Source organism: Dromaius novaehollandiae, chromosome 2, assembly GCF_036370855.1.
Source record: "Dromaius novaehollandiae isolate bDroNov1 chromosome 2, bDroNov1.hap1, whole genome shotgun sequence".
NCBI classification, from domain to species: Eukaryota; Metazoa; Chordata; class Aves; order Casuariiformes; family Dromaiidae; genus Dromaius; species Dromaius novaehollandiae.
Genome location: NC_088099.1, coordinates 94,780,495 through 94,793,883, shown reverse-complemented (window position 1 = coordinate 94,793,883; position 13,389 = coordinate 94,780,495). Strand labels below are relative to the sequence as shown.

General features: G+C 43.5%; 1 protein-coding gene across 2 annotated transcripts in view; it reads right to left on the bottom strand.

Moving 5' to 3' along the window:
• The window catches only part of RIPOR2 (RHO family interacting cell polarization regulator 2), a 73,228-nt gene that overhangs the window by 36,263 nt on the left and 23,576 nt on the right, over positions 1-13,389 (bottom strand). For both annotated transcript variants that reach the window (XM_026115669.2, XM_064506941.1), the window contains exons 2-3: positions 1,600-1,726; positions 188-343 (exon numbers count right to left, since the gene is read on the bottom strand). In XM_026115669.2, the coding sequence (XP_025971454.2) occupies positions 188-343; positions 1,600-1,726 (283 nt within the window). The remainder of the gene's footprint in view (positions 1-187; positions 344-1,599; positions 1,727-13,389) is intronic.

The window sequence follows — 13,389 nt, the reverse complement described above, 5'->3', positions numbered from 1 at the left end:
ACCCCCTCACCCCCCCGATATTACTATTTTCCATGCAAATATTTCAGATGGTAAATTTTACAATCCAGGCTCTAAGAGGTGTATCTTCCTCTCCTGCGATTAAGGATCCCTACTCCAGTGACATGTTGCTTTAGGCTCTAAAATGTCAAAGAAAGCTTGAATCAACCAGCATGATAAAGGCTCTTACTCCAGGCCATTCTTTAAGGCTCTGTAGACTTCTTCCATCCTTTTAGGCTGGGGCTCTTTAGGTGTGGTGCTGTTCTTATGGCCCAAATTATGCATTTTCTTCACCTTTGCTTGGGGCTTCTTGAGTGCAGAGGAATTTTCAATAAAAGAGTTGCACCTGCAAAATGAACATTAAAGAGGAGGAAACCCCTATAAATCAGAACAATCTCAAAGGAGCATAGCTTAAGGAAATCTTCTTGATGTTATCCGTGCTAGCTGAAAAGGATCTGCTTATGTGCCTGCCTGTTAAAGGCCTGCATTTGTTTACAGGTTAAGAGGTCTGAGCAGTCTGGGAGGCACGCTATCAGCTTTTGATGTGCCAGTTGCCTTGCCAAGATGTCAATGCTGGTCTGGAAACACTGGCTTAAGTCTGAGGCTCATCAGACATCTCTGTTATACCATGTCTGTCCTGTCTTGCATTGCTCAGCCACAGCAGTAAAAGGACTGAGCTACAGCCAGGCCCTAAAAGCAAAAGGGATCCCAGTTAATCCAAACTGTAAAGACGCAGGATGCTTCTAAGAATGCTGGTGGCTCAGCTGAGGAGAACAGCACCACGCTTTGCTGGTCTCAGGCATGGGCCTTGGGTAGCTCTGTATGGCAAGCACGAGCAGTTGTGCTGTATATAGGTGACTCTTTGGTTACTCTCCTGCAAGCAGATCAGCAAACAGCTATCATTGACTTGAGCTGAAGACAGAGAGATGAGCCTTTGCCTGCTGTTACGGGCTGCTAACTGGTGGTCTGCTGTTCAGAGAGCGTATGCAAGCTAAAATTAATTATGATTAGCCTGGGGAGGGGGGGAAAGGAATCAGGAACTGGTTGACTCAGCAAGCACCTGATTCAAAGCCCCCCATCCTCCCCGGCCAAAGGAGGAGGCAACAAAAGGCCAACAGCAGAGCCAACCTCTGCTCCATTGCTAGCTGGACCATCAGGCAGCCTCGCCAAGCAAACTGAGTGGCTTTGGATTCACAGCAGGGTGGTAAGGAGCAAGCTGTCTTTCAGGTAGCACTGGTCATAAACTGGGGATGGTGGGAAGTGTGTCATGTTTTTGCACGTTTTGCATGTTGAGAAGACTGCCACACAAGTTCGTAAATTAAAATAATTCTCTGAAATTCTCTCACAAGTCTGAGGCATGGGAGGAAGCCTTGCAGTAAGGGGTGGAGGTGAGGGAAAAGGTAAATAGGCTCTTGGTAGTTAAGACACAGGGTCACAGCTTGCTTATAAAAATGACAGAGAGATTTTAGCCTACAACATTGTTTTTCTGCAAGTCAGAACGAGGATGCTCCTCTCTTCCCTTTTTTCCACCTCCACCCTCTAACCTCCTGGGCTCCTTTAGCACCTGATTCAGAAATTTCCCTTAAAGTGCATAGTACTTGCCTGGAGCGTCTTTCTTGAAGACCGCTGAAGCCAGCAAAGGATTGGCTCCTAATAATCCCATTAGGACCTCCTGGAGAGAATGAATGTGATCCTATTGACATGATTTCCGGGAGCCTGGAAGATATTCCTGGAAAAGAATAGGAAGCAGGTCAGTGGCAATGGTGAGTGAGAGGCAAGCTTTAAGGCAGGGCCTGCCTGCTATTCATCAGAGGTGCTACAGGGAGCTGCCTCCCCCAAGGTGAAGGGAGCCAGGGAGTGACCAGACGTTTCTGAAAAGGACTCTATACTTAGTTTACTTAGCTGGATTGCTTGTTTTCAGAACAAATAACAAGGGCATCTGCAAAGGGGGGTTATTTTCATGGAAAAGAGCAGAAATGACTAGAGCTTTGTTAGTTAATTTGTTCATATTACCAGGTTGTCCTGCCTCAAAGATAAAGTGGTCCCATTTTCACTTCTGACTTTTAGTCCCAGGGTCTTTTCACCTGGACAGCTCAAAATGCTGGTGACACAAACAGGGTCCAGACATGGTACTAAAACCAGATGCTTTGGAGAGCAAATCCCAGCATTGTCCCTGACTTGTGCCTTGCCCGGCATGCATCTCCCCCAGTCCTGGTGGCCCCATCTGCTACGTCAGTGGCCAGGGTGTCCTGGAGATTATTTGAAGGGTGTGGAGAGCTCTGAAGGGGTGCTTATCATCACTGTGAAGTGTTATTATAAGAAAATAATAATGAGGATTTGCTCAGTATGAATCAAGTCCTGCAGCTCCCCTCTGATCCTTCCTCACATTTCTGGTGGCTGTTTCTGCCTTGCTGCAGAGAAGGAAGGTGACGTGGGCGTGCATGCAGTAACGGCGCACTGGGACACCCAGGGGACACGCTCCCCGATGGCAAGAGGCGAGTAAACAAGTCCGAGGCACCACATGCTCTGTTTTGTGTGTTCAGGGGAGCCCTCAGCACCCATGGGAGGAAGCACTTGGTGCGTGTGTTTGTTTTCAATGCCCAGCTCAGCATTTGCAGTGAAATAAGGTGGAGATTCCCCTTCACCACCTAGGAGGCAGGTATCCCTGTAACGAAACAGCAAATGAGTGCCACAGATCGCAGCAGATCTAACGGCTTGCTGCTGCTAAAAGGGGGGAAGGGGATGTCTCCCTCTTTCTCCTCGCTCTGTTGCTTTCCCGATCCCAACCCTGCTGTTCACTGAACAGATTTGTGCTGTGCTGGTGAGTCAAATTGCCTCACCAAGCCGTCTGGTGCATGGCAAGGCCAGCTCAAGACGGGCAATAGGAAAATGAGCGGGAAGGGAAGGGGGCCCGGAGAGGAGAGAGTGCCATTCCCGTGGCATTGGCGAGCAACCTGTTCTCCTGGCTCCTGCCTGTCCCCTGGGGCCACAGTGGTGCTGGCTGGATGTGTCCTTCCCCTGTGGTGCCAGCACAGCTGTTAACAGGGTCACGCTGTGAACTGGACTGAGGAACGAAGCCTACTTAAAAGGAACCCGACAAAAAAAGAAATGAATTTTTATTTTAAAAAGCTGGGCCCAGCCTGCCCCATCATCCCCAGTTCATTTTGCTCCCCACAGCCTCACCTGCAGTTGTGCTGAGAAGGGAGTTTGCTGCAGGGACAGGAGTTAAGTAGCGGGGGGCTGGAGTTGCCTGCAGGCCACTGAACTGGTGTTTGTGAAACCACTGCCTACGGGACTGTGATGGTGAGAGAGAGCTTAAGCTGTCCTCTCATCCCCACAGATAAGGGATGACCGTGGGCACCCAAAAAAGAGCAACATACGGTGTAAAGCTATGCTCTTCACAAGCCTTGACAACCCAATGCATTTATTAAAAATAAGCACTGGAGCTACATGGTGCCTCTGTTGCAGACATTTATTGGGAAAAGCAAATACGTAGGGAAGTGTGCAGAGTCTAGTTATGTCTGATTTGTAAAGCTCAGCTGGGCAAATACTCTTTGAGGTGGCATTAGGCACAGCGGCAAGCTAATGCTTCTCACTGGAGAGGATTCTGTTGCTCAAGAGGGGATGCTTTGTCAGAAATATTTCTTGTATAAGAGCTCTGCCAAAAATATTTCTTCTAGTCCCAGAATTGTCAACACTATCAGTAACGTAAAGTTTTCTCTATTACACAATCAAAAGAGCATTGATCTTCATGTTTCAAAAGTGAGAACTGGGTAAGTCCCGATGCAGCTAGACAACCCTCACAGATATGATCTTAGCTTTGTGACTTCTGACTTTGTAATTGCTTCAAATTTTCTTCTCTGCTGTAACTACTAGGTAGCTCTGATCTATTCAGAGAGTCTTGGAAAGCTCTGTTTGAGTGAACCTTACGCCCCTTTTATCTGAGCATGGGGAGCCACCTAACTTTTTCTTAAAATAGACTAAACTACTTCTTGTAATGCATAACGTGTCCCATGAATGCCCAGTATAGACCTGCTAGTTATTGAGCTCATTAATCAGACCTTAGCTGTGCGCCAGGCCTACATGTGAGCAGGCACGTTACGGATGTTCTAGCGTAGGACTGTTAAATTTGCAGTGCTCTATGTCAGGTCCTTCAGGCTTCCTCAGGCTCAAAGGCTGTGTTTGTACCAGTAAAATAAACGTTAGCAGGGAACATTCCCGGGCACTGGAATTTGACTGTAAAGTTGTTAACATGCTCTCTGTCATTGTATAGGCTGTGTCAACTAAAACTTTCTTGAATAATTCCCAGGCATGTTTTGAGGATTAGCATGGGCCAAAGGCTATTCCAATAAGCAGTTTGGATGTGGTCAGACCCTCTTCAGCAGGTAAAAGAGTTTCATAGTCAAAGGCCGTTCCAGTCTGGCTGGCCTCAGGCCCGGAGAACAGATCCAGGCATGATTACTTTACTAGTACAGAAATAGCCCAAGGGCATGGCTCCACAGCCGTTTCTGCAGACATGAACCCAGCTGCCATGGTCCTGCTCTTGTCCTGCTCCTGGCCAGTGCTTTCCACCCCCTCCTCTGTACTGGCAACAGCACTGTCACCTGCTGAGCTATCACAAGAAACTCATCTGCAGTAGCTGTACACAAGCCCTGTGATTAAAAAAAAAAAAATTGTTTTCAGCCAGATTGACTCCCTTCACTGGCTCTCCATGCTGCTGCATGAGCTGGCCCAAGTGTGGGGTGGAAACTCATGGTGGGGAGAGAAGGAGGATGGGAAGAGGGTGGGAGCAGCTGGGACGCTGAAGCAGAGGGGCTGGTACCCAACAGAACAACCCCCTGCTCCGCTCCCACTCCTCTGACCCACGGAGATCTCTGTGTAGGCACAGAAGGAACTGCAGTGAGCATGTGCTTTTGGTTAAGTTACACGGGGACAAACATACTCCAGCCACAGCTGGAGATATTTGAGTCTTATGTCAAGGAACACCCAAATTTGGCCTCACATTCACCTCCGGTTTCCGAAGGCTCTCACCGCTCCCTCTGTGGGGTTGAGCTGCTCTGCTCAGGTTCGCTGATGCCTGGCCAGCAGCAGAAGCCATTTTGCAGCTTCCAGGGTCAAACTCACAGCTCTGTGCACAATACAGTCTGCTTACAGTCCAACAGCTCAAACTGAACTGAGAAACAGCTCCCCAGAGATGGAGTGGAAACCATCTGATTCCCGTATGCTTGGGTTTTGTACACCCAGATCTCCTTGTTTTATGAATAACTTTAGAACAGTTACACTGCGTGCTGCATGCTCCAATTTGCATACAAAGATTTGCATTAAAAGTTGTGTCTAGAAAGCCAAGAAGCAGAAAATTACTTGCAAGTGTTTAGCACTTGCCTCGTGCGACAGGATGATTAGCACACCCCCGACAGCAGCTAGAGACGTGCGAAGGTAGAAGCTAAACAGCCCTGACAGTCACAGGAGGTTTAACTGCACAAACATCAGCCATTTTTTTCAGAAAATAAGTGGAATAAAACAAACTTGAAGCTGGGTGCTAGTCATGATGAATTTGGCTATAATAACAGTTACTTCAGATTCAAAACTCTTGTCAAAATGCTAACATCATCCATGAGATGAGTATCTTCTGTATTAATGTGAATGAAACATGAGAGTGAATGTTGGTCTGAACAGCATCTCCATGACCATTTGTGAGTATCTGCATACACACTGAAGTGCTCAGACCTTTTTTTCCTTTGGGGAAACTTAAAAATTTAATAATTTTGAAAAAGGCATTTACTGGTTTAAACTTGTTTCTGTGGGGTTTTTTTTCCTCCCCTCAAATGCTCAGATAGTTTTACATTGCTTTAGTGCTTAATGCTTTCCTCACAATACCAAAAGGAAGTATGGAAGAAGTGTAATTGAGATACAGACTGAAGACTTGCCTAGAGCTACTATTGCTTTTTCTATAAAATGGTCAGTAGTCAGAGTCCAGATAGGCTTGCGCTCTATATAATCTTTGTGACTATTATATGTATTTAATTTCTGTACTGAAGAAAACAGTGACAGAAGGAAGTAGTTGAGTGTCAGGAATGACAAGACGGCACAGTTCTGTTCAATTGCTTTTCAGTTTCTCATGTTAGAGGTTGACTCTACTGCACAAACACAATCTGTACTTAAGACTTAAACTTGTATTGTTGACGTCTCAAATATTTCCAACGGACCTCACAAAACTGCCCAGAATGTTTTCAGCAGCAGCCATGTAGCCCAGATTCATACAGGCACCATGTCAATGGATTATTGATGACACCTACATCTAGCAAGTATGCTTTGGGTGATGAGCATTTGTCACTCTGATGTAAAATACTTTGTAAAGGGGGGCTTATTTTCCCTGCCTATTAAACCATTCGTAGGCCTCTATGCTATTGGCTATTTGACTAAATAAATCTAGCTGTGAGTTCAATAGCACAATTGTATGCTAATTCTATGCATATAATATATAGTCAATAGTATAATTTCTGTAGACTCAGCCCACAGGCATTTACTCAGAGCTCTTGTGGCTTTACTAGGTATCCCTACAGATAAGCAATGATTGAAGACAAAACTAAGGGGACCTTTGTGGTACTCTGATGTTGTGACCAGTTTTCAACCTTTGCATTTAGTAGTTACCTGATACAATGCCACTATCTTCTAGATATGATATGCATTTTGCTATCAGCATACAGCATATTGTGCATCTCAAATGGTATTAAATTCTTCTGATATTCCAGAATTCTACCTCAGCAGTGCATCCAACTACTACGCTTATATTTTAAAACCTATATAGCTGAGGCACTTCTGATGTTTGGTTAAAAAAATGCCAGTCTGCTAACTGCTACTATAAATATGCACAGTGTATGAGCATAATTAATATAATTAGTATTGCTTATGCTAATTGCATGGCAGCTGAATGATTAGTAAATCAGCATAGTCTAGGGATAAGGTGAAATTGTATCAGTATTCTTTTTCTGCCCCATTCACTGACAGCTTATAGTAGGAAATGGCAGATAATTGACAATGCCTCTGTCCCTGGGGAAGTAAAAGCCTCATCTCTTCCCTTCTCTCCTTTCATTCTGGAAACTGAGTGAAACAGCTGAGTCTAAACTAATTAGTGGGGAAGGGATTCAAGAATGCCTCACTTCCACAGGACTGCTCTCTTTTCATCACCCTTGGAATGGGCTTCCATCTCCCACAGTGTCAAAATATTTGATAAACAGTGCGGACTTCAATCCAAGCTAACAGAAGGGAAACTCGGTCAGAAACAGGTTTGCTAAATCTAGCCTGACTTTCGTTTAGTCCCTTTTTGTTTGCTTTTTGCATGTGAACAAAGGAGACCACATATTGCCTGTATGTCCAGAAGACAGTATTTTTTGCTCACTTGTATGGTGGGGTGGGTTGTTTTTGCTACGGACGTACTAGCAAGTGCATAAACCTGCAAATAAACCTACCAGTGGTAGGGGTGTCCTTGATTTCTCCTGCTCTCTACAAAAAAGCAATTACAGTTATGGCTTTGGGTGCTAGGTTTGTTGTACTGCATCAGGGAGCTGTCTACCACTGAGGGCGCATGGAAGAGAGGCTTCAAGAACCCTCTCGGTGCAATGTCTAATACTTGATTAAATGGAAATGTGGGGATAGGACTCAATGACTACAGTGATTCTTGATCATGCTGTGTTCCTATCTATTGTTTTGTGGGTGACATGGCCCAGCCTGAATCTAAGAAGATGCACTCTCTACAGTGAGATGTTTTATATGTCGTTTCCAGTGCTGATCTGTGGTCTGCATGCTGTCCATTGAGACCTGGTGATAATTGTTTAGCTTATGATAAGCAAAGGGGGTCCGCTAAACCACTACAGAAGTTGACTGGTTCTATTTTGCATACTAGGGATTTTTCTTAACTAAAAACCTGACAATAGGATGTGTCTAACAGATGAATTGATATCTTATTGAATAATGAAAGACAAGAACATGCTCATCTCTCATTTATGTCAAGGTTTACGTTCTGCTTATTAGATGAGCTGGGCAGCTTACCAAGGTAAAAACTTTCTATTGCAATAAAATCCTGCATAGGAATGTGCATCTCCAAAAGAATGTATCCGACAAGGGAAGAAACAGATTATTTTCTAGAAATCGTATCTTCCTCCCAGGTAGCCAGGTACCATTCTTTCTGCATTGCACTAATTTATCCAAAGATCACAATTCAATCCTACACTTATTCAGCATGCATCCAGCTGCTATTTACTGCATCTGTAGTCTAAAGCCTAGTAATTTTTAATATTAATTTTCCAACTTCTTCCTTCTGGCTTAATTGAATCACACTGGCAATAGGAGGCCAGTATGGCCAGTAGCCCAAACAGTCACCTGGGATTTTTGGTTTCCCTGTTCACTAGACTCCTAGAAGGCATAGATGTATGCATCTTGGATGATTATTTAGATATTATTGCAGATTTTTTTTTAGTATTAATTTGACGATAATATACGGGTAAGAGTAGCCAGAAGCATTATAAATCTTTCTCAGGAATTTTAACATATTAGGACAAAAACTCTTATGCATTAGTGTATAGGCTTCTAATTCCTGGGTTTGGCAGGAAGATTTTGCAAGACAGGCTCCCCTGGAAGTGTCTGTAGAAGGGTGTCTTGTTTTGATCATTGGATTACATGAACTACAACTTTCATGGCACATTTTGTGCTCCCAATAATTAGGTTGCTACTTCCTTGTGCAGGGTAACATTTGCCAGAGCTATACAGACGTGTGAGCTCCATCTGAAGAACTATTCTTGGTTGCCAGAACAAAATCATTTGCATTTGTTCCACCAAAGTCCAAGGCTATGAGATATTCCTAAATAGCAGCATATGGCTATACTGACAAGCACGCTTCCCAAGACTATATCAACCAGTGAAAGGCCAGCAGATCTGTAAGCTTTGAACGTTAATTTTAGTGTACAGAAAAACAGCTATATGAGCTTATCAGCAGTATTGCATGGAGAAGGACCTACAGCTAAGAGGGCTTCTTCCCCTTCAAATGGGAGATGCGGGGAGCAGCCGGGTCACGGTTGGGTGGGCATCAAAGCAGCTGATGGCCACTTATTCCTGATGGCCACTTATTCCTGCCCCAGTACAAGGAGGGAAACTTCTCTGCCATCTCTTGCACCAGCAGGAATCTTAGTTTAAACTACTGCAGCTCATGCTGTCCTTGCTGACAGCCTGAACCTCTGCAGGGCTGGCTGGCTGGCTGGCTGTTTGCCTTGCTTCTCACTCGGCAGACTCTAGTAGTGGTCAGCGTGATCTGTCTGAAGGCTGGTGTGCCATTTTTCCTAAGACTTGATACTAATCGAAAGACTTGTACTTTATTGTTTCATTTCCATAAGTACATTTTTTATGCTGTATGTAAGGACATTTCAACTCAAATGCTGCAGTATTTGCTAGCTCATCACTAGATACTCTGAGTAGAAACACAAGTTGTCTGCCATCTGGAAGAGCTCATGCTGTTTGTTCTGCTCCTCCTACCCAAACTGGAGGAAGTACATAATCCAAAAAGCAATAATAGTAATAAGAAGAAAGCTAACAATCCAGGTCAATAGCAAAATGGTAAAGGAATCTGAGGATGTAAATACGTAGGAGCTGGTACTTGCTCCCACAGTAATATAACTCTGTAACTTCAATAAGCATCAATCTCTTCTTTTACATCAGCATAGGTGCCAAATTCAATGTTGGGATTTAATAATTTTCTCTCTTATTTTTACTGTAAAACATGTCTTTGGTTCTAGCTCCCATTGCCTCACTAACACACAAGTACGGCTGATGGCCACCAAGGCAAAAAGAGCACTCTTGCTGTGTTACACCATTATTCACTTTCTTCCCGCCCTTGCGGTAGCTACTCTTTAGCCGTGGGCTCAATACATGCCCCATTTCTGTGGCTCAGAGTTGCAAACTGCCCTTTCCTTCACTTCCCTTCCCCTCAGAGAAATACCTACAGCAGCGCTCCTTAACCTTCTTTGAGCACACATTGAAAACATAAGGAGAGAGAAATGCAAATGAGTTATTTTGCTGTAATAAACCCAAGGAAAACAAATTTGATGCTAAATGGCTCCCACACATGACAGATGGGTTCATAGTAGCTGACCTCATTTTTCAGTTTCAACATTTGTTTCACACGGCAGCTGCAGTGACTGTGAGCATGAAATACATTCAATGTTGTTAAAGCTGTTCTCTTGCAGCAGCATAAATATAGAGTAATTGTATTCAATTAGTATTACTGTAGACAAGCAAAATTTGGTCTGCAACAGTATGTATGAGTGTAACTGAGAGAGCAGAATCTGGCCATCTAATTAGATGTGATGTTCATTCATTTAAAACAAACCCTGGTATGCAGAATTATCTTTGATTAGAAGTCAACTCCATTTCTATTTAGCATTGATTATTCTTTATGTCAGTTAAAGAATTAATTACAAACAAAACCGCCCTGCCATTTGAGTGCCAGCAAATAATATAAAGAAAAAGCATTTCTGAAAATCAGGTGAAAATGACTGTCTTGTGCTTTAAATCCACCTTCCTTTGAATCTGTAACAGTGGTTCAGTCCCTGTGACCCGTGCACGTAATGAATCATGCTGTCATTTCAGCAGGGTTGTGCTGGAGTAAATGTAGATTTTGTGCTAATGTGCTATCTATCCCTGTATTAGGAGATAAACTAAAAGGAGCGGTCTTGCAAGAAATAATAAAACCAACAAGATGCAAAGTGAAATGTGGGAGTTAGTAGCAGCCTGGCTACTTCTCTAACTCTGTCACCATATGCAGATAAACACTCCACAGTTGACCAAATAGGTTAGATGGGATTTCGCAGCATAGATCATAAAAAAAAAAAAAAAAAAAAAAGAAAAGAAAAAAAAATCCTGTATTCCTCAAAATATTCCTGCTCTGCACTTTTGCAAGCATTAACAGCGGTGGGTGCTCCGGTAAAAGATGAGCGGTGCTGCTGCTGGCCCTCAGTGGTCACAACTGGGCTAAGGTAGTCCTAATGTAAATAGATGCAACTCCTGGGGGGAGTTAATATGTGAAATTCATGGCAATACTGTGCAAGGCTTAAAGTTGTATGGCAAGTGTAAGCAGTAGCATAGCCTAACTTTCTCAGACTGCATGTGATCAGTGAGCACAAGACCTTCTCTCTGGCAGAAGAGTAGAGCAATGGCCCAGCACCGTGTTTAACATAAGATTCTCCTCACAAGCGCTGCTTTCTCTTATGACTTCACACCAGTATTTATTCTGTTTGTAAACCTCATTTAAGGTGGGTGGCAGCAGCCCCGACAAGGACAGCAAGCTGGGGCTGCCTCTTCGCATGTGTGAGCAAGTAAACACGTCAAGCTCTGCAGGACAGCCGAGGTATCAAGCATGCTGCTCTAGAGATTATGCTTCGCTCTGGCCAAGACAGAAAAACTGTAGCTCTGCTTGGTATACACCCCAGGTATGCTCTAATGTAAGCATGAGTGAGACAAATTAAACAAATGAAGCAGGCTTTCATCCCTGAAAGGCACATAAAATATCATTGCTGTCAAAGCCTTTCAGTCGCTCATGAGATGCAAACGCTTTGCTGCTTCTCTTTAAATATGGGGGATTAGGGTGACTTAAAATGCCTTGAATATTTATATGATAATTCTCTTTCATGAGGTGTCTTAATAGCTCATTATTTGTTAATATGTTGTTGAAGATATGTTGCCACATGTTTTAGGACAGACCATTGTATTTAAAGCTGGATGTTCTTGTCCCAGACGTAAGTATTGCAGCAATGTATTTATTTAGTTTAATCTTTTCAACACTTCACAAGTGTGTCCATTTCAAGAATACAGCCATAAAAGTACTGTGTTACTTCATTTATATTTGGCTATAGAACATGTCTAAAGCTTTCTCTCTAGTACATCACCAAGTAGTTGAACACTGTCCATGCACAGTTGAGAGCAGCCGAGCGCTCTGATGCAATTGTTTCATTTCTTGGCTTTAATTCATTTAAATTCAGAACTTGAATTGTATGTTAGGGAAGATCCTGCATATATAACTTTTAAAGTTTTGGCAGAGGTTGTTATTATTGTGACCAAAATCTTTTCAACTTTGAAAACTCTCAAAGGTGTAGGAGGCAACAGTGCTTATCTAATACCACTCAGTAGCCTAAGCATCTCCAAATCACCACTGTCTTCGCTAGCCAGTTCTGGCAGGACGGTATCTTTAAAAGAGCTGTGGAAAGCAGCTGAAAAAGGGACTTCATGTGGGATAAAGGGTTAAGGGGAGTCTGCATCAGATAAAGAGCTCATGCTGGAAACGCTTATGTCAAAGATGCCGGTACTTGAGAAGGGAACTGACAACAGACAAGTCAATTCACCAATAACTGAAGAGTTACTGCTATACACAGCCTGAAGGAAGACAGAGGTATCCAAGGTCCCTATTCCCACGCAGCTGCTTTACATTCAGCAACTGCAGTCCACCAGAACAAAAAGCAGCACAACTTTATAGCCCTACAAGCACTTACAGAAACTACTTCGATAGAACAAATAAACAAACAAAAAACTAGAATTTAATGGAGAACTGATCTTCTTGCTGCAGGTTTCTGAAATCACCTTTAATTTCAGTAGCTATCAAGTTTCCCAGAAAAGTATGAAACGTCCACAGAAAAGCTGTTTCCTGCCAGATTTCCAAGGGCTTTCTGCTCCTTGGGGCAGAGGAGGTAACGCCGTCTGAACAACTGCTGGCACGGTTTCGGCTTGGGTCAATTAGCACCTTCCCAAACTACAAGTGGGCATGGTTCCGGAAGCAGCATGGGCCAAGGACCATTCCCAAAGCACAGTCTTCATGTGCTACTCTGTTTTGGAGGACAAGGGAGTTGAATAATACCTGGATACAGGCTGCACTGTGCCTGCTGCCCTTAGTGCCAGAGAACAGTCCTGAACACGCTCAGTTTACTGATCTGGACAAAGGCAATGCAAACTTCATGAAATCCTTAAATATATTTTCAGTATATCTGGTCAGTTTAAATTGTTACATTTAATCTCGAGTGAACATTTAAAAAAAGAAATCTTGAGTTTAAAATGTCATATGCTCCATCCACGCTATAAGATTAGTTACCATTTAAGTCTTTTAGATACAGAGACATTAAAGGATAAACCAAGTATGGATTAACCAGATCTGACAGCACTTACTATTGCTGAACTGCAAGGTAATTTATCTTGCATAACTTTTCATTGCATAAATTAAGGCTGCATGCATCTCTGAACAGCTCTCCTTTTTCACATTCTGCCATTTAAAAAAGAACCCGCTACGGCCATCACAGGCTGCAGGAATGATGCCGTAGTTTGTCCTCCACTGCTCTCCTACCCTTTCCTCATTTCCTC